Source organism: Python bivittatus, unplaced genomic scaffold (assembly GCF_059951505.1).
Source record: "Python bivittatus isolate LINGU-HERP-01145 unplaced genomic scaffold, Pbiv_v1 ctg000020_np1212, whole genome shotgun sequence".
NCBI lineage: Eukaryota > Metazoa > Chordata > Lepidosauria > Squamata > Pythonidae > Python > Python bivittatus.
Genome location: NW_028277030.1, coordinates 92,197,239 through 92,217,738, shown reverse-complemented (window position 1 = coordinate 92,217,738; position 20,500 = coordinate 92,197,239). Strand labels below are relative to the sequence as shown.

Here is a 20,500-nt window from a genome sequence, read left to right as displayed (position 1 = left end):
AGACTAGACCATTGTGAAGCAAGAATCTCAAAATATTTTGTCTTTATCTTAATGATAATTAACACTTCCAATCTGGACAAATTATTCAGTTTCCACTGAACACATTTTTTGGTACTTTCCTCTTCATAAAAATAGACATTTAATAGTGAAGCAAGAACGGAGAAATCTGGGCTTATTCTCCTATATTTGTCCCAGGTATTCAATATATTGCTTATTATTTCAAGATCCCTTACAAATTGTCTATTCCTGTCTGTATCAGCCCAGATGTATTTATGAAAACCTCCTAGAAGTCCTGGGTTTTTTTTTTAGAAATAACCCGGCTATAAGGGGATACAAGGCTCTTTGAGATCTGTGTACAGCAACTAGCTAATACAAGTTTGAAGTTCAGAGCTGCTAATCCACCTCACTCTTTGAATCCTGTATAATCTTAAACTTAACCTTTTGTCTTTGATTGGACTATGTGTAGTTTAAATTGTTTATGCCAATCACTTAATACCTTACAGTATTTTTAAAATATGTATTGAAATCATTTGGACAAAAAAAAAAAGTTTTGTTAGAATATTCATTTTAACAGCTGTGGTTCTTCCAAGCCAAAACAGATTTAGTTTTTCTATCTAAAATATCTATTATACTTTTCCAACTCAATACTTATTTTAAAATAAATCCTTATTATTGTTTGTGTAATAGATTCCTAAGTCTTTGACTTATTACTGACAAAATATTTTGTTAAAAAATGGCTATGATCATTCTTGATGCAGGAAAAGCCTTTGACAATTTGGAATGAACTTGCATGTTTGCAGTTTAGAAAAAATGGATTGTGGCCCTAATTTTCTCACATGGATACAGTAAATACTTTAATACAGTAAATACAGTATAATACTTTTTAATTTTTATTGGCATTAGAAACATTGGCAGTCAGAATACATCAAGAAAATAAAATCCCAGGAGTTAAATTGGCAGTGTAAGACTATAAATTGCTGATGATTATTCATCCCAAAGACTCTTTAATGCTGTTAATGGAACATATGCAGCAATATGGCTTTGTATCAGATTATTGGATTAATAAAGGTAAAACTCAAATACTGACCTGGAACTTGGTAGAGGAAGAAAAACAATACATATCAAGTAAAAGTGTTTAACGTTTCTGAAAAATATCTTTTTTACATAGTAGTTTCAATAAAAGATAACCATGTTTCATTGTAATCGGCCATGCGCAATTTATTTCTATAAACAGTTGTTCAGAAGACACAAGTAACAACAGGTTTTTACTCCCCTGGGTAATTGGGATTGCAAATTTGTTTTTCCAGTGTTAAATCACTAATCACTTGGCAATAATAAGGACATGGAGAATCCATTTCTATTGTCCAGCTATCAGTTTCCATGTAGTAGGTATATAGTTCAAAAGACTATGTGCACCTGAAAATATCTGAAACTTTGTTTCAGAGTCACATTAATATACATAATTATGTCTTCCCAGAACCTAATAATTTTAAGACGTTGCAAAAACATGTTTTAATGAAGCTTTATTCTGGTTGCCTCTCCAACTACATGATGGTCTAGCCATTCATTTTCAGTACCAACATAATGGGGTCCAGTAAATCAGAAATATTTTCGTTGTTGTTGTATAAGCCATAAATCTAAGATCCAGTTAGTTTTTTGTAGAGCAGAAATAACTAGCAATTCTTTGCCTTCTAATCCTAAAAAAAAAAGAATAGAGAAGAGCTACCTCAAATCTTAAAATGGACAATGCACAGCTTATAGCAACTGATGCACAGTTTGCATTTTTCTCACCTGAGAATAATGAACTGGTCTAAATAATGTTTCTTTGCAATATCTGAAGGAGTCTCTGTTCCCATACTGTCCTGCCCATCATTAAGACTGATGCCTTGTTTTGGACTGCCTTCCTGGAGGCCATAGATTTAACACTTTCTTTTCAGTGTTAAATCAAATTTTGCATCCTCACTTTTGTAATTTTTATTAAGTCATTTCTTGAAATATTTTGGTTATTTATAAGCTTCTTATCTTGTAATATTTTACAAGATAAACTTTATAAGATAACTAACTTTGATATTATTGTTATATAATATAATTTATAATTGTTATATAATATATAATATAATTATATACAATATATATATATATAATTATAACTTTTGGTAATGTTATACACACTGCTCTGAGTTTCTTTGTGAATGACAGGTAGTTTATCATTTTTATAGAGAAATGAAGTAATTTATAGGTAAGAAGTAAGATGTACATTATCATGTGCAACAACCATAAAAAGGCATATGCATTAATATTCATGTGAGGTGAAATTAGATTTCATGTGTTTAAATTAATGAATCACCATAAAATCTAGTGCATACATTTTGAAATACGGGTAAGAATTTTTTTTTAGTTTTTAAAAAATTTTCTTCCTTTTTCTTTTTAAATTATTATTTATTTTTATACACACACAAACACACACACACATACAGCTTTTATTTGTTAATTCAAATTATATTTTCTTATAATATGTATAGATTTGATATTTGTTTTTTCCTTTTTCTAAGAAAAGGGGCATTTTTAATGAAGCACTGACCTTCTGTTTAAAACAATAATGCATTTTGTGTTGGGATTGTGCAAGTGAGCATCATATTGAGAGCTGTGCATAGGCCACATTTTTTCATATTTGAAGAATGCGTTGATATATACACAACCATCCCAACCATTCTGATGTCAGGAAAAAACATAACTGCCCTATCAAAACTCCTCTAAGCTGGATTTCAAAAGGAACAAAGGATTGGAAGTAGCAGTCTGAATACTTCTTGCGAATCAATGATTCCATGTATATACACAGAAGGGGGAAAGCCTTGATAAAAAATAATAACAAGGAATTTGGCAATTGTATTGCAGAGATACCCACTGCAATATGGAAGCACCTTTTTATAAGTGTTCCCATAAGTTGTCTTTTTAATTAGTTTTTCCCTTTTATCTTCTCTTGTTTTACTTTGTATTCCACTCTGTCTTATTGTATATTGGAATTTTAGTTGGATTTGAGTTGTTTTATTTTACTGTTTTCTGGACTAATGCACCTTCACATGTTAGGTAACAAAGGAGGAGATGAGTAACCATAGATATCCATGACATTTTTGACATTAGGAAACATAAATAAGTTAACCACGTGGCTTATGAGGATTTATTTTCTTTAAATGACATGCATCAGCAATCTCCATGACTCACCACCTTTTTATTATGCAAAGAGAAATACTTTTGTGTATATTGACAATAGAATCTTCTTTTTCATTCACATTTGCATTTTTGTATTTCAGTAATACATGATAAAAGATATTGCAGTATGTCAGTGTTCCTTGTTCTTGTTTCTGGTAAGAATTCAGAATGTTTAAAATCTTTTCTCAGTTTGGCATATATTCTCAGTGCTCCCAAGTACCCTTCTGAAAATAAACTACCCACCCACCCACTCACACTCAGAAGTTCACTGGGACCAAGTGACCTGTCCCTCAGCAAAGGCCCTGTTCAGTGCAACCCTCCCCTCCCCTTAGAAAAGAAGTGGAATTTCTCATCTGGCCTGTCTTAGAGCCATCTGTAAGACACTCCATCTCATTTCCACAAGCCAGGAGATACAGTAAGCCATGTAAAAGTCTGCCATTACCACCTGGATGGTTAGCTAACAACCAATCTTTTGAATAACATCTTGCAAGCAGTCTTTATACATTTCAGCGATAGGCTTCAGGACCACAAAGCCAGCAGAAGGTTTTGCCTCCTTGAGTTACCATTTACACAGGTCCTAATGTCCATGGCTGTTATGTGCAGCCATCCGTACAAGTTATTCCCTCTCTTCTGGTCAAGGAATTTCCACTTACAAAGTTCGTATGAGAATGTGAGACTGGTCTCTTTATCAGTCTTGATGCCACCAGTAAAGAAAACCTGGGTGACATTTTAGAAATCATTGACCAACAGAAATCAGATCAATAACTGCTTCTCTTTTCTAAAAAGTTATTCAGGTCTTTTTTAATATTGTTTCTTTAATCAATAGTTCTCAATTAACCTGAGGAACAATTATTTTTATAGTTATGTCAATAATTTTTATATCATCCAATCTAAAGATTCTTGGTGATGTACAACACTATAAAAGAAATATCCAAAAATTCTCTCAATTAAAACTCATTTAAAATGCACAGTACAATTTAAAATTTACAATGGCCCCCCTAATACACGTAGGTGTCAAAATCCTGTTTATAAAGGAAAATCTTTACCATCTTCTTCAATGTTAGAAATAAGAAGGCCAGACACATCTCTTGGGGACAATGTGTTCCATAACTTGGATGCAGCCACTGAGAAGGCTTACCTTCTGGTCCATGCTCCTCTTAACAAGGGAGGACCTTCAGCAGACCCTGTCTAGATATCCTCACAAAACCATATCGGGTAAGGCAGTCCCTTAATAGGAGGGTTGTTTGATCTATATTATTATTGTGCTTAGAGTACATTCCTCAGTATGAGCGATTCGTTCTGTGAAACAGGGCTCTTCCTTATTTCCTCTAACCACAACACAAACATACCCCAGCAACTTATTTTTTTTCTGCCATGTCATCATGAGGTTGCCTTCATCTTATCCCTAACTCAATTCTCAGGCAGCTTAATGCCATCCTTAGCTGTCCTGGTATTGAAATAATGTTATCCTCTTCTCCCAACACATTCTTTTCTGTGGATGTGATTTGCATTCTTCACTGATCATTTGGTTACTAATGTGGTATGGGTTGGGACTACCCAGCTTCTATTGGCTACTTTAGGTTGCTGTGAGTATCTCCCCTCCCCCAAGGTCACTGGGCACTTTGCTCCATGGATATTTTGTCTTGGACTGCAAGAGAGACTGGATGTTTTGCTTCTTCACAGGGATCTGCCCATGTAATCCCTGAGCGGTTCTTTCTACAGTATACTGCTTTTCAGGTATTACATGGACTCATAATATACACATATTAAGCACACTTCTGAAAACATTCTATACCTTTATTATATCTAGGTTTAGCACTGTTTTGAAAGCACACTAGGCTATGTTAATAGAAAGTTGATTTAAACCAGGACTGAGAGTTGGGTCCATTGGGTGCATCACAGGTTTTCTGCTCCTTCTGCTAACAAGAGCTTTCACATGTCCATATTGATACAATTGCTTGTACCATTTTCACGAGTGCAACTACTGTTGTCCTAATTGCTCAACACTCATGAGACCAATCTTATGGCAGCTACAGTTTTTCTGGCTGGGTGTGCAATGCACTACTGTTACTTACAACAGTTTTGTTGGAGTGGTGACACCATTTTGCTATTCTATTTCTGCTTTGGGTTTGACTGTTGTTATTACATGCAGGCCAGTTACAACTGTGTAAATCTGGAAGTCTGCTGTAGCATGTGTGTTCTCCCTAGCTATCCATTATTGACTTCTGAGTGCTCACAGCCGTGAGGTTAAAACTGGACTCCTTGGCTTTTCATTGCCAGCACCATCATTCCCTTGTAGTCAGAGATGGTGCTTGCTCATTTCATTCTCTTTCTTCTGCTTTGTCCAACATCCCTCTCCATACCTTTTACCAGGCTATGTTTGAACATGGTTTAGAGTTCTTTTTGACAAGTGCTATAGCCTATTCAGAAATAACCTGACTGACAGGTAACAGGTGCAGAAGAGAGTTTCAAGGACCATTGGGAGAGCTCCCTCTTGCTTTACCCCGTGTGTGCTCTTAATGCCCATAACCTGATAGTTGGGCAATATGACAGGTAGTTAAACATACTGTTTTAATCATTTGTGTAGAACTCATCTCATCCTGCTCTACCCCAAGTTAGGGATAGTGGTTGTTGCTTCTTTCTGGCATATGACTCTGAAGGAAGAGAAAATGAAATGAATCCATCAACCTGTTTCATTAACTTGACCTACAATAAGTATGTAAAGACAACACCGTTGTCATTCTACTGTAGCAGAGTAGGGAACAGCAAAGTAGGCAACACAATTTATGTCAGCAAATTTTTTGCTAGCTCAAGAACTGACGTATAGCACTTTTAACTCAACTGTGAGGAAGAACTAATAGTTGTCCAAATTGACTCACTTTTTCTGGCTACTGTGGAATGTTACCAGTCACTGTCCTGTCACTAATAAGGCTTTATGTGTCTTTAGCCCTTTGAATTTTTGATTACTGTTTAATGTCTGTATTGTTACAGCTGCATAAATCCTTCAAAAAAGCATTTTTTATTGTGATCCCATGCATTGAGAAGTGCTTCTGTCAAACGACTTGCACATCCTTGTATTCACATGACACACTGAACAGCAATTTAGCCAATGTATTTTAAACTGGTTAGTCAGTATAAATCAGTTAGGTTAGTTTAGTGTATTCTGCAAAACCTAAAAGTTAGGTTAAATGAACTGTAGTTAACCATAAGTATATATGTCATGTGAACACAGCCATGCTGACTGTAGACTGTTATTTGCCCATAATTCTTCTAGACCTTAATATTCTCAAATAGTTCTCAGATAGTTTTGGAAAAGAATCAAGCTAGGCTTAGTAGGTGTGTAATCTTTCATTTCTGCTTCCTATTAGTAGATTAATGCTGTGGGAGACTTATTAACACTTGAAGGGCAGGGAGATGGTGATCTGGGCATCTTTTTCTTCTTTCATCGCTTCTTTATAGCTGATTGGTATAGGAAACTAGATAGTGCTAGAAATGCATTTTCTTCCTTACTCCTGGGTTCTGCACAACCTATAAGCCTGTTCCTCTTTCTACACAGATTTCTAGGTCAAGGTGATACTGGATACATACCCATCGTGCTCACCATTTGGGGGTGAGCAATGTAGGGAGAGTGTGGAAAAGGAGTAAGAAATACTAAGCCAAAGAAATTAGAGACCTGAGATAAGGAAAAGAAAAAGAAGCATAGCCAAGTCTAATTTACACCAACACATTCACTATATCTCTTTATATTTTTCTGTCCTTGCAAACTGGCATTGCTTACAGCATATCCGTACACCACTTCATACATCATGCTTTCTTCGTTAAACTTCTCACATTTTTCTTTTCCAGGATCTCATTGGTTCCATCTGAGCCCATCTAGCTCAGTGTTCCCCTTTCTCTCAACCTATTCACTCTTCTTTCATTTACTTATTTTGGGGCAGGATTCTCATTCATTCTCTCAATATGACCAAACCACCTCAACATATTTCTTTTGTACTTGTTACTTCACATCTGCATGCATTTAGTACCTGTTCATGATTTACTTTCTCTCTTCTTGGTTAATCACACATATTTCTTAAATAGACTTTTCGCCCTGCATTCAACGTACTTTTATGTTTTTCCTGGTATATCCAGCTCTCATTTCTGTATAATATAGTGGGATAAGCATGTTCTCATACACTCCTTTTGGCAAACATTCATCATAACAGACCACATATTACCCATTACCTTTTTACCAGTATTTTCACATCTTAAATTTCTCATAAAATCTTTAATAAACATTCTACCAAGGTATAGGCATTCATCTGCTTGCTCTAGTTTTCGCCATTTATGTATAATTTGTGCTCACTCACTGTTTCCTTGTCAAGGAACAAGACCTACCTTGGTATTTGATATTTTGTCACTATCAGTATAAATTAAAATGTGTTTTAATATGTTCTGCAGTATAGATTTCATTGACCTGATTGTCTTTTTCTTGTTTATGTTTATCTTTCTTGCAATATGTAGTACAGCCAGGTCAGTATTTTCATTTTTATTCATCAATATTTATTCATGCTTCTCCTGAGAAGCAATTTGCAATAATCAATTGCCACTTAACAGAGAAGAAAAATTCTCGTTAAAACAAAATTTCTTCTGATGGAAAAAATATCTGTCTCATAGTGAAAATATAATGCAAAATTTGAACCTGTGCTTTTTGTTTCTATTATTATCCCATTTGCCTTGCTAATCATAATCTGGGATACGGTCAACATAGGAAGTTAGAGATTGTTCTATCTAACTCAATACTATGTGCACTGACTAGCAGAATCTCTTTAGAGGTTTTCCCTCACCTTCGTATTATACTTCAACACACTTCAGATTTTATTTTCAACCAGATATAATAAAACTTCGACATTTTTTAAATCTAAGTCATATGGTTTAAAAAAAAATAAAATCAATTTTAAAATGCCTTTACATTAGTATACACTTGAAGTTCATGTCACATTCTTTTATTAATACCAACCCATGTAAATTATAGATGAACTATCAGGTGAAAAATAATGAATTAATAAACTAAAAAGCAGCACCTTTTCACCTGGAAGCCTAGTGAATTTCATAACGAAAGGACAAGAATTATTCTGCCTGAAGAATTATTAAATTATAATAAATTCATGGCCAAGTTTCTTTGCTTCTGTAGAAACATTGAACCTAATTTTCTTGAGAATATGGTCAAAGATTAAATGAAAGATCACATAAAATATTTGCTTGCATTCCACATAATCCCTGCCTTTACTGATAGAAAGAGTAGCAGGATTAGTAAAGGACTGTGTCTGAGATCTTAGAGATTCATATTACCATTTAAGTAAGACTAAGAGGCAAAAATAGATCCTAATATCACTTACCTAATGTTCACTATGACCCTAAATGTATTTAAATCTGAAATCGTTTTTAATCATTAATGCTAATTTGGGAGCAAAATATGGCCTAACAAAGTGGAAAAGCTAGGGATTTTCAGAGATACAATGCAGTAGAGAAAGTATACGTGGAGTAGTTTAGCACAAGTTCCCCCGTCCCCGGTATCCAAACTCCAAATCTTCAGTCCAGCCAGAGACTGAAGACTCCACCCTCCCACCCACTGTAAGAGAAGCCTTCCAGATAGGTGATGCATTTCTGAAATGGGAACATTCGAAAACCTGTATTGTGTTTTCTTTGTGTCTTCTCAGAGTTGCTCTTGTGGAAAATATTCCTGAAGGCATTAACTATTCAGACAGTGCACCATCCCATTTGTCTCTTTTCCAAGGGTGGATGAATTTACTTAATATGGCTAAAACATCTGTTGACATAGTGTCTTCCCAATGGAACCTCAGTCACAGTCATCCAACTGCATGGCAGGTACATGTTTTAAATTTTTCAAGTCTTTGATTGTCTGCTTGGTTTACATTTTACAGTTCAATCTTGCCTGAGTCTGAATCCTTCAGGTTTAGTTTAAGTACGAAAGTAGTTTCTGGTTATTCTCATTATGAGATTGAACCAATTGCCTATAGAATAGTCTCTCAGTAAGTAATAATATTTCAGATTGTATGATAAGTGTAAAGCTGAAAACTGTGATCCAGATTGTAAAGAGAGTTTCCCTAACTTGATCATGGGCTTTTTGTGTTTTATAATAATGATATTTTTCATATGCATTTAGAAAGAAAATAAAGTTCTTTTTAAAGAAACCTCTTTCAAAATTACTAAATTAGTTTACATATTCTGATAAACCATCCTGGCACTTTCCTGATTGCTGGATTGCAATGATGCCAGCTGGGATTCTGGGAGTTGTAATTTAAGGAGGATGCCAAGTTGGGGAAGGCTGCAACAGAAGATAAACAATGACCATTTTGTCAATCAAATCACTTAGCACTTTCTGTTTGTTCTTTGCTAATAAGTCAGTTTATCACAGCAATTTCAAGTAGTCTGATTTTTTTTTCCTGTAGTTAGAACAAGAAGTATTTTTAATATATGGCAAAAGCAATTATTTCTGCTTTCTGCAAAGTCTTATAATAATGATAGAAACTTGATTGTCTAAATTATTTATTTTATTTTTATAGAAACATCGCTACAGTTCTTTTAAAATCTTCTTCTGAGGTATCCAGGAAACATGAAAAAGTATATCTTGATGAATTAGTCTCATGTTAAGGCTATAAGGACTATAATTAATATTCTTTAAATATAAGATCACAAACTTGTTAAAATAGGATATTCCTGCTAATCCAAAATTCCTGCAAATTACCAGTATCTATCTGAGTAATATTTTTCAGCTGTCTATAATAAATTCAGTAGTTTGGTTGGTTGGTTGGTTTTAAAATACTGTATTTAGAGCCTACCTCAATCCAAATGGGCTCTGGAATTTGGAAGGTTTAGACTCTTCCAAAACACTTTCCAATATAACAAGTGATTTAGAGGTTTAGGAGTTGCTAACAATTCAGATCTGAATTGTGAAGTCAAAAGATATTTTAATTAAATGTTTATTTGTTTATTCCACATTCTGGCATTTAGCATATTTTGGTAATCAATACATAAGATGTTTAGAAGGGATAATTAAGGTGATCCAGAACATTAATACTATTTTTTGCTCAGACATCCTAAGAAGGATTTACCTGCAATTTTTTAGTAAAAGAACAACCAAGGCTCTGCAAAGATATCAGAGAGATCGAATAACAAGTTTATAGCTTTGCACATAATGGTTTTTGGGAAGGTCATTTAGATTCCATTAAAAAAGCTATTAAATTATACCCCATGGTAAAAGTTGAATATCTAGAAAGTTAAATCTTCTTTGTATGGAAGTTGCAATTTAAATAGAGAAAAAATTGGGTATCTTTCCATCTCCATACTAAGGGATCTCTTTTTGTATCTGTATATAAATCTAGAATTATGTTCATTTTAACAGCAATTATTCTTCCCCATAAATTCATGGGAATTTTCAGTCATTTATTTAATGCTGATATAAATAGATGACTGAAAATTCCCATGAATCTGAGTTAAAAACAGTTTGGAATACTTAGTAATATTATTTTCCTGGGAATGATTATTCAAAGATAAATAAAGAATTCATACAAAAAACAAAATTCAATTTTTTAATAAATTTCCATAGATATCTTAGATCCAGTTGGAAGCATGTTGGACTTATTCCAGTTAAGTGAATAATCTGATAATTAATCAAGCTGTTGTGTAATATTCACACATTTATGTAAAGACTTTTCATAAAAAACAGACTTAAAATATTATCAGCACATAATAACAATTTATGTTCAGTTTTAGTCAATTTAAACTGAAAATATTGGATTGTCTAATGAACCAATCCAGTGGTTCCAAAACCAAGTTAAATGTAACTGGAGGAAAGGTCTTTCTTGACATACAGTGGTACCTCGGTTCACGAACTTAATTCGTTCTGTGACTCTGGTTGCGACCCGAATTGGTCACGACCTGAATCAAATTTTCCCATAAGGTTCAATGTAATTATGGTTAATCCGTTCTGAACCATATGTATTTTTTTTTAAAACCCCAAAAATATGACACAAAGTACAGTACGAAGAGAGAGAACACTAACCTTGCTCGACACGGCTTCTGGTGTGGAGGACAGGAAGGCGGGTGGGGAGGCGGTTCTTGCTTGGAGAGAGAGTCCCCCTCCCTACAGGAAGCCATGACCATGTGTGTCAGCAGGGAAAATGGCTGCGGATCCTGTTCGTCACCTGATCCGGTGTTCGCGAACGGAGGCAAAATTTTGCGAACGGAGCTGTTCGTGACCCAAATTGGTCATGAACAGAAGCGTTCGTGACCCGAGGTACCACTGTACTTCATAAAGCATCCTAATAGGCAAAGACATAATTCCATTTGTAAAGATTCTAGCTGAGAGTTTAAGATATGTTTTAATCCAAGTAATAAAAACCAAATAAATAAAACATGTATGTATATGTATATACTGGACTTCTTATCTGTTCCAACTGAAGCCAACTCTTGAGAGGCATAAATCCCATCTATTGTAAATTATGTTAAAAATATGCAATACAGACAGTCCTCTACTTACGAACTTTCGAGCTATGAACTTTTGCTGATATGAACAAACCTATCTTCAACTCCACCCTAGAAGGTCCCAGAAGGTGGGAAAAGGTTAGTTTATGGCGTACCGCATACGTACATTTGGCAGCACTGTTGCATGTTGGGAGGCTGAGCATTTTATACTTGGTTGGACTTACAAACAAAATGGACTTATGAATAGCCTCTTGGAACATAATCTGTTCGTAAGTAGAGGACTGTCTATATACGTTACAATAAATTAACAGCAACTACACTTCATAAAAAATAACTATATATAGCAGCATGTGGCCTGGGGATATACTCCATTCAATAAATCAATCCATTCACCAAACAAAAAAATAGTTTCTATTGCAAGAGGAAACAGATCATACTGTTTCAACCCCCTACACCTAATGGAATAGACTTCATAAGAACAGGAGGGAGAGGGTCACTCAACTGTCCAGGGAATCCTGTTCTATAGCAGGGAGCAGCACCTGAGAAGACTCATCTCTCTGCTCTGTGCTTCCTCACAATGACTGTCCCTGAGCATAGGAGCACAGAGTGAGTCCACCCTACTGGATTTTACGGTATGGACAGATAATGTTGGGAGAAAGCAATCCTATAGATTTCCAGGTTCTGAACTGTCTTTAAAGGTGAAAGACAGTACCTTGAATTATACCTGGGAGTACTGCTCTTGAAGTAGTACTGTTATATGGATGGTTTGGGAAGCACCCTTAACTACACAGGCAGCTACATTCTGAACCATTTTCAGCTTGTGAATATACTTCCAGGACAGACCCACATAGACCACATAGCTGTATTCCATTCGAGAGGTGGCTGAGGCATGAGTGCCTGTGAATAGAGCCTGCTGTTCCAGAGTGGATTGTAACTGGTACAACAGATGAAATTCCTGGCCTCAGCTGTCACCTGCTCATCAAGTGGGATCTGTGAGTCCAGGGAGTACGTAGGGCCCTGCAGCACCTTACATTTAAGTAGCCTCTCTCTCCATCACCAACATGCTTAGAAAACATTACAAGCCAGTTCCACATGTGTGTATGTGTACGTGGTGTATGACCAGAAGCGAAGACAGTATTTCTCTAGAATCAGATGGCTTCCAAACCCAAAGCCGCTGTGTTTTGTTGGGAATAAGCGTGCTCCTTCCCACCCAGACCTTAACAACTTCCAGACATGCTCAAAAAATGTAATCTATGTCATACCAAAGGCTTTTTCTGCATTCAGTAGAGTGACCATACCAAATTCAAGTTTCTGTGAGTGCATTTCTAAAATACTGATTAGCAACTTAATATTGTCAGAAGCTTGCAATATTTTCCTATCTTGCAACCTTGTCATCCTTTTAAAAAGCCAGAGTACATAAAATGAATTTTAGAAGTAATATAGTTTGCAGTCTCCATGCCAAGGATGCTTCAAAATTTAGCATCTAACTGCTTTTCAAAATTGCTCACTGATCTTTGTGATAGTATAAAGGATTCCAATCATGTTAACTTTTTGGCTTAAAATTAGACATCTCGCAAAATGTTCTTATTTAAGGGGAATAAGATATCATTCTGCTTGTTATTATCTTCATGACTTGGAAGCTTCAAATCTTTCTTCCAGGAGATAGTTTTAAGTTTTATAAAAGCGTTATCATATAATATAATACAGTATATTATCCACACACACACATGGACACAACATTTATTTTTTAAAAAAATATTTTTATTAAGAATTTTTTAAAAGATAAAAAATAAAATGGAATATAAAGGAAAATTAAAGAAAAGAAAAAGAAAAAAGAGTGATGTGAAGTGAAAAAGTAAGAAAAATGTGAAAGGGAATACAAATAGAAGATAAGAAAAGATATATAATCTTCTTTACAGCAGTTACAAACTTATCCTCTTTCCTCCCTCATTAAAATTACATCATTATTTTCTTCTTCCCATAATCAACCCTTTTCAATCATTAAATCCATAAATTGCCAGCTCATTTTTCCATTTTCAGCAAAAAGTCCACAAGAGGTTTCCAGTCTTTAATAAAAGTACTTTATCCCTGATTAGACAGGTCAGTTTTGCCATTTCCATGAATTCCATCATCTTTACAATCCATTCTTCCATTGTGGGTATTTCAATCAATGTTTTTCCATCTTCATGCATACAATAACCTTACTGCAGTCACCATATGCAAAACTAATCTTCCATAAGTCTTTTCTAATTGGTTATCCATACGTCCCAGTAAAAACAGTTCTGGTTTCATCTGAATGTTAGTCTTTAGAATTCTTTACATCATTGTATTTATTTGTATCCAATATATACATACATGCATACATACATACATACATACATATCCTTTTTGCAAGACCACCATGCATGGTAAAATGACCCTTCATGTTTCCCACATTTCCAACACTGATTAGAAGTACCTTTATACATTTTTGCTAATTTTTTTGGTGTCATATACCAATGGTACATAATTTAGTAAAAAATCTCTCTTAAATTGTAGCACAATGTGAATTTCAGTCCTTTTGTCCACATTCTCTCCCCTTGTCCAGCTGTATATTATAACCAAAATTCTTGGCCCATTTTATCATGCACTGTTTAACATGTTTTTCTTCCATTTCAAAGCAAAAGTTTATACATTTTTAGCAATCATATGTTCATCATTTCTACACAATTCAGTTTCAAATTTCATTTAATGTTTTTCAATTCCAATTACTTTTTAAATGTATATTAAGTCTCTCTCTTAACTGTGCATATGAAAACCACTGAAAACTAAATCCGTCTGCAGTCAATTGTTCATTTTAAATCATTTTAAGCTCCCCATGTTCCACAAACACATTGATTTTATATGTAATGTAATCCCTAAAGACATCCCACTAGATCAGATAGGATAGGCCTGCTCCTGGTCCTTTCCCTTAAATGCTGCCATGTTATGGGAGCTAGGAAGTGTGCCCTTTCTGTGTCAGCTCCTGCCCTATGGAACACCTTTTCCCCTGATGTCTGGCAGGCCCCCATCTTTTAACCTTTCGAAAAGTACTTAAGAGCTGGCTTTTCCCCCAAGCACTGGATAAGGTGAAGCTAACATGGAACAAACTTGTTGTGGGCTGCGTGGGAAGGTTTAGCTGTGGTGCCAAGTCTTTTTTGTTTTAAGATTTTTATTTCATTGTTCATATATTGTTTTTAGTTTTGGGTTGTGAGCCACCCAGAGTTTGGTTTAAGATGGATGACCATATAAATGTTTCATATAAATGAATAAACAAATCTTTTCCTTGTAGGGACAACACATTTTTGAAAAATTGGAAGAATTATTGTCCCAAAATATTGAAATCAAATTAGTGAGTGATGTTCTTCACAAGAAGTCCAAATTATTAAATGACTTGGAAAAAAAGGGTAAGGGCATGAACTTTGTTTTGTGTTATATTGCAGTGATAAAGCTATATTGCTCACATCTCATATGTGGGTTGTTGATACATTGTGCAAAACTATTGGCTGGATTACACCTTGTAAGATCAAGCATTTTTAATTTTCATTGGTTTTGTGGAAAAATTGAACATGATTAAATATTTTTGTTGAATAAATGGTTTCACTTTGACCAAATCATCCCAATTTGTATTAAAACAGAAAGCACTATTGTTGGATTTATAAATCTTCAACATGATGCTGATAATTAACAAAGAACCACCCTACAAGTGCAGTCAATTTTTTCCTGTAATACTACAAGTTCCCTCATTGGTCATCAAGTATAACCTTTCCAATTGATAGTTATATAATTTTATGGTGGTGAAGTGAAACCTATCTTTCTGTGTTACTTAATTGTGAATCATGATGATTTTAAAACAGTATAATCAATTCAAAATGGGAACATACCTTATAAACCATATATTTTAATATGGTATACTCTGAGGCTTTGTTGGGGGGGAGGCATTCATAATACAGTTTTGTATTCATAAGTTTTAAACAAATAATTGAAATTAAGCTTTCTGTATATTGGAAAATAAAAATCTATTAGTGTGATAAGAGAACCTGAACATTTTTCCATCCCTGTGATACAGCAATTAATAAGATATAAGACATTAAAAATTATAAATAAAATGTAACTGTTTGTTACAGAATCCAAATATAGATTTTAATCCATTATATAGATTTCAGGTTTTTTGCCAGTTTTATATGCATGATGCTGCAGTGTTCAGCCTTATTGAAATATATTTGTTTTGTGGACTGCTGTGTTTGTTGGTTTCAGTTCTGTCAGATATTAAAATTTCAAACTGTAATTGACAGATATTGAAGCAAAATTGTATAGTCACAGTTTACAATACCATTTATTATTTAATTACTTTATTGGTAAAGTGTTCATATTGAAGATCTAGAGGATTGTAGTAATACTTTGTTTAATAGACCAGGGCTTTTTTTTCTGAAATAAAAACACTTTGAGCCAAGCAAATCAAAATGATAAACTTGTTTTCTTTAAAGAAAAAGTATTTTATTTGTTTGCATTATTATTAAATTTAGAAACCACACAAAAAATCCTGATAGGTAAAATTAATCCTGACACTATGAGTATCTTTGTCTAAGGGCATTATTTGCATGATTGCAGCATATGACAAAGTACTAAGAAGTTTTCTAAGTGGTGTGTTTTCTAAGTTACCTCCAAATCTAGGGCTTCTTACATGCTTAAGGTGCAGTCTGTCTGCTTATACTGGCAAGCAATTAAAAATGAATGGTTTTTTTATCACCAATATGATAAAAGATAAATTTTGTATAATATAACTATATAATATAACTATGTAACTAAATAAATAGTTGCAAATTTGAAAACATTTATTTTTCCTCTGTCCCGTGTATTTATTTTACCATATTTTATAACTGCTATTGTAACAAATATTATTACTTAAAAATGCAAGACTAACATGGAGGATATAGATGGAATTTGCCTAATCTGTCCTGTTTTGTGAGGAGGTTTTAAGAATGCTTATGTTTATTAATATGAAAAATAATGTATAATCAGAGTAGAAGTTCTAATAAAAAGGGATATATTTGAAATTTGAAGTTTTTCAGGTCAGGTTCAAAATTTAATTGACCTGTTTAGCTGTTTTATAATATTTTCATTTCAACACCACAGCAACTCATTCTAAATTTTAATGTTAAATTTATTGCTATTAACTTAAAAACTGAGTTTGGATGTAAATGTGTTAAAAAGGTGGATTTACTATTACTGAAGAATATTATTATTAAAGTTATTAATTTCTCTAATATTTGTCTTCAGAAAATTCAGAGAGACATAAAATTAAGTATAATGGACAGATTCTAAAATTGAAATGGCAGTCTATCATAAATTATTATGCTGATTATTCAGTAAGGCATTTACAACTTCTTAATATAAACTGTATGGAAATGGAACAGATAGATACAGCTTTGTTAAAATAATCACAGCCCACTAGATTTCTATCTATAAAATATATTTCACCGTAATCAGTTCTTCAAGATGAAGAATTGTCAGATATCGCATTTTGAAAAATAGTTCTAAATTTTCTTTTTTCAAAGGCAAGACTGCATTTTGGTGAGGCAACATGCCAAGCAATAAACAGAGAAGAATAGGTATTTTAGTTCATTATTATTTCTGTTTGTTATATATTGGGAAGAAGGGGTTGAATTATGGTGGTATTTTCTTATTTAAATATTTCTGCTTGGGGAATCCTTTGTTTGTTTGTTGATGCATGCTATTTATGTTTTTATGTGGATTTTTTTCATCAATTAGAAAGATTGTTGCTTTGAAGCCCCATGATAGTTATTATTTTATATCCGGTAATACATGGAAAATTCATAAAATAGAACATATATTTTTTGGGGAATACAATTGTAATATTTTGTTACTAACTACAGTTTTATATATTTTTATTATATTACTGGATTAAACAGAAGATAATGGAACCATAGAAATAAATTAGCATTGTAAGTCCAACACTGACTTTTTTTGAATCCTGATTGAGTTGTGAACTAACATTTAAAAGAAAAACAGTTAGTGAAATAATATAATTTCAACCAATATCACAATAATAAAAGGAACTTTAAAAAGGGGGACCTGGAAAATTATGTTATAAACAGAACTCCAAAAACTTTGACCATTTTGCTTGAAAGTCTTGCCCTTTTGGGCAGGGGGTTGACTAATTCAAATGATGACAGAACAATCCACTGCTGCAAATCAGCTGTAGATTTCTCCTTTTAATAACCTATCTGTTCTTCATGATGCATTTATAGAAATGCAGAAATACCACAGCTATATCTGTATATCTCTACCTCTTTACTATTTTAATAGGGTTTTTTATGTTTTTATGTAAGTAATAATTTACTCTCATCATTTACTGTGTCCATGTTCATGCATTGAAAGGGTCTACTGTGTTGCCTAGTAAAGATACATGTTCATCAATGTTCAGCTCACCAATGTTTTAAACCATTATAGTGTCAACATTCAATTATTCAAGATGCTCTATGGGAATGTAAGCTAATTCACACACAAAGTTTCATTAGCCGAATATTAGAGGAAGAGAGACAGGTTCAGTGCTTTTACTGTTAAAAAATATTCTGAAGCCTAAGGTTAGATGCATTGCATCTATTTGGGAGGTGGGAGGTAAAAGTTAAAGAAAACTCCCATTCTAGAACTTCTTTGTAATTCACCAGCACATCAAAATCAGGCTCATTTTCTCATTCACTTTGCAGGGAGGTGTGAAACCAGATGCTGTGATGAGATGGCCAACAGAATGGTGGTAAGTTATCCTGGAATGAGAAAATAATGTGGACATTTAGACATGCATAAACAAAAGAAAAATAAATTTGGAAAAGAAAAATTGGAAAATCTCCCTTAAGTTCCCATGGAGCTTCTATATTTGAATGTTGACGCTTGTGGATTCAGTGTGATTCAGTGAAATTTATTTGTACCTGGATGTGAACTTTGACTTTACTCCCAGCTCTTCCATAGACCTGTTAGGTGATCTGGAGCCATTAATCTGCCAGTCTGTATAAATAAATAAATAAAAAAAAATTAAGTCCTCCTCTAATGAACAAGCAGCATAAAACCTACTTGAAACTGCATTATAATGGTGGCCTTTCCATATAGACATTTTATTACATGCTATTACTGTACAAAGTTTTCTCTACTCTTTTACAAAGTGCCAATACAGAGTATTTCAAAATTGCAGACCCACATGGTGTGTTCTTGGGCACAAATGGTAAGACATATAGAATGGATGCCCTGCAAATTAATTTATTTCAAACTATCTGTACCTTGCTGTTCACTTGTATCCGCAATGGGGAAGGATGAAAGAGAAATTCCAAATCATAAAGCAAGCCTAATCAAATGAATTAAAATGTACCATGCAGTACCATACAATTGACTTAATATAGTTATAGGATACTCTGTTAAATGTTTCATATCACTGGAAAGCTGTGACATCTTTTGGGCAAGGAATATGCACACCAGACCTTCACTCTCTAGGAGGTTATTCAGAAACATAGGAATATGAGAAAGAACATTGTGTCAGAGAAAACGAATGAAAAGTGAATAAAAGCAGTATATGATGATAGTAAACGTGTCCCAGAATAAATAGAATGCTTTGGAAATAGCTCAGCATTGAGCAGGATATAATACGTGTGATAGACATATGTGTGATTTACGTATTTATGGATAAATACATAATGGAATGCTTGTGGTGACGTTAGAATTATGTTAGTTGGGAATGTGAATGTCTCCGTGCAGCATTTGTGTATGCAGATGACGCCCAAACAAATTGCAGCAAATTTAAGATAGATTATATGAGGCAATGAAGAGTATAGCTCAGAAGTTAATGTTTCAGATTATCAGTTGTATCTGACAGGAAACTGGAATGACTGACTATATATGTTATGCATAAATGGTGAAAAGTTAAAGCAAGTAGATGAATTTATGTACTTTAGGACAGTGTTTATTCAAGATGAGAAGATGGATAGACAACATTTTAAGACTGGTAGAAAATAGTGGATAGTCAGTGGTCTGTTGTAAGGAATCTATGTCAAGGTGTAGCAAATGATAGTGTAAACTAGATTTATGAATATTTCTTGTACATTTCTTACCTTATGCCTTAATTCCTGTGGCTTATTAGTTCTTATTCCTTTTCTGCACTGTGAAGAATTCTGCTTGCCATGAAAGGGAATAGCATGATGTATATATGTTAATCAGAGGTGCGTGATCACCATAAAGGATGAAGGGAAAGCTAAAAATAAAAATCTACCACACAAATGTTAAGTTTAAACTGGGAAGTGTGAGTGTGAGAGATAAAGATATATTTTGTTGCTTTATTTCTCAGTAAGACATGTCATATTCATATTTGAACATAACCAACAAGCATTTTTACATGTATTTATGTGACAATACTATTGTACTATTGTACAAAGCACAAACTATTTATACTAAGTATAATGGTGCAAATAAAGGAAACTGGAACACTAGAAGGAATGTAGAAAACATGAATTTTCCTATGATCTCAGAGATATAGTGTAGTGTCCTGTGGTGCTGGAAAGTAGGTTACTTTTATAAAATGTAAGTTGCTTTTGTGATTTAATACTCAAATATATGAACAATGTAAATTGGCCTGTGCCTATTTGATGAGAGATATGGAATCTATCACAAAATAATTGGATTTCACTGTGCAGCTATTAAATCAAACTGCTGGGCAACTTTATTCAACCATGAAATCTAATAATCTATGTGCTGTACCCATCCCTTTTCTGGCTAATAG

At 33.8% G+C, this 20,500-nt stretch overlaps 1 protein-coding gene across 3 annotated transcripts in view; it reads left to right on the top strand.

Annotated features, from left to right (window-relative positions):
* PLD5 (phospholipase D family member 5) overlaps positions 1 to 20,500 on the top strand; it is a 120,205-nt gene that overhangs the window by 66,802 nt on the left and 32,903 nt on the right. For all 3 annotated transcript variants that reach the window (XM_088143998.1, XM_088144005.1, XM_088144013.1), the window contains 2 exons: positions 8,910 to 9,078; positions 15,008 to 15,122. In XM_088143998.1, the coding sequence (XP_088000124.1) occupies positions 8,910 to 9,078; positions 15,008 to 15,122 (284 nt within the window). The remainder of the gene's footprint in view (positions 1 to 8,909; positions 9,079 to 15,007; positions 15,123 to 20,500) is intronic.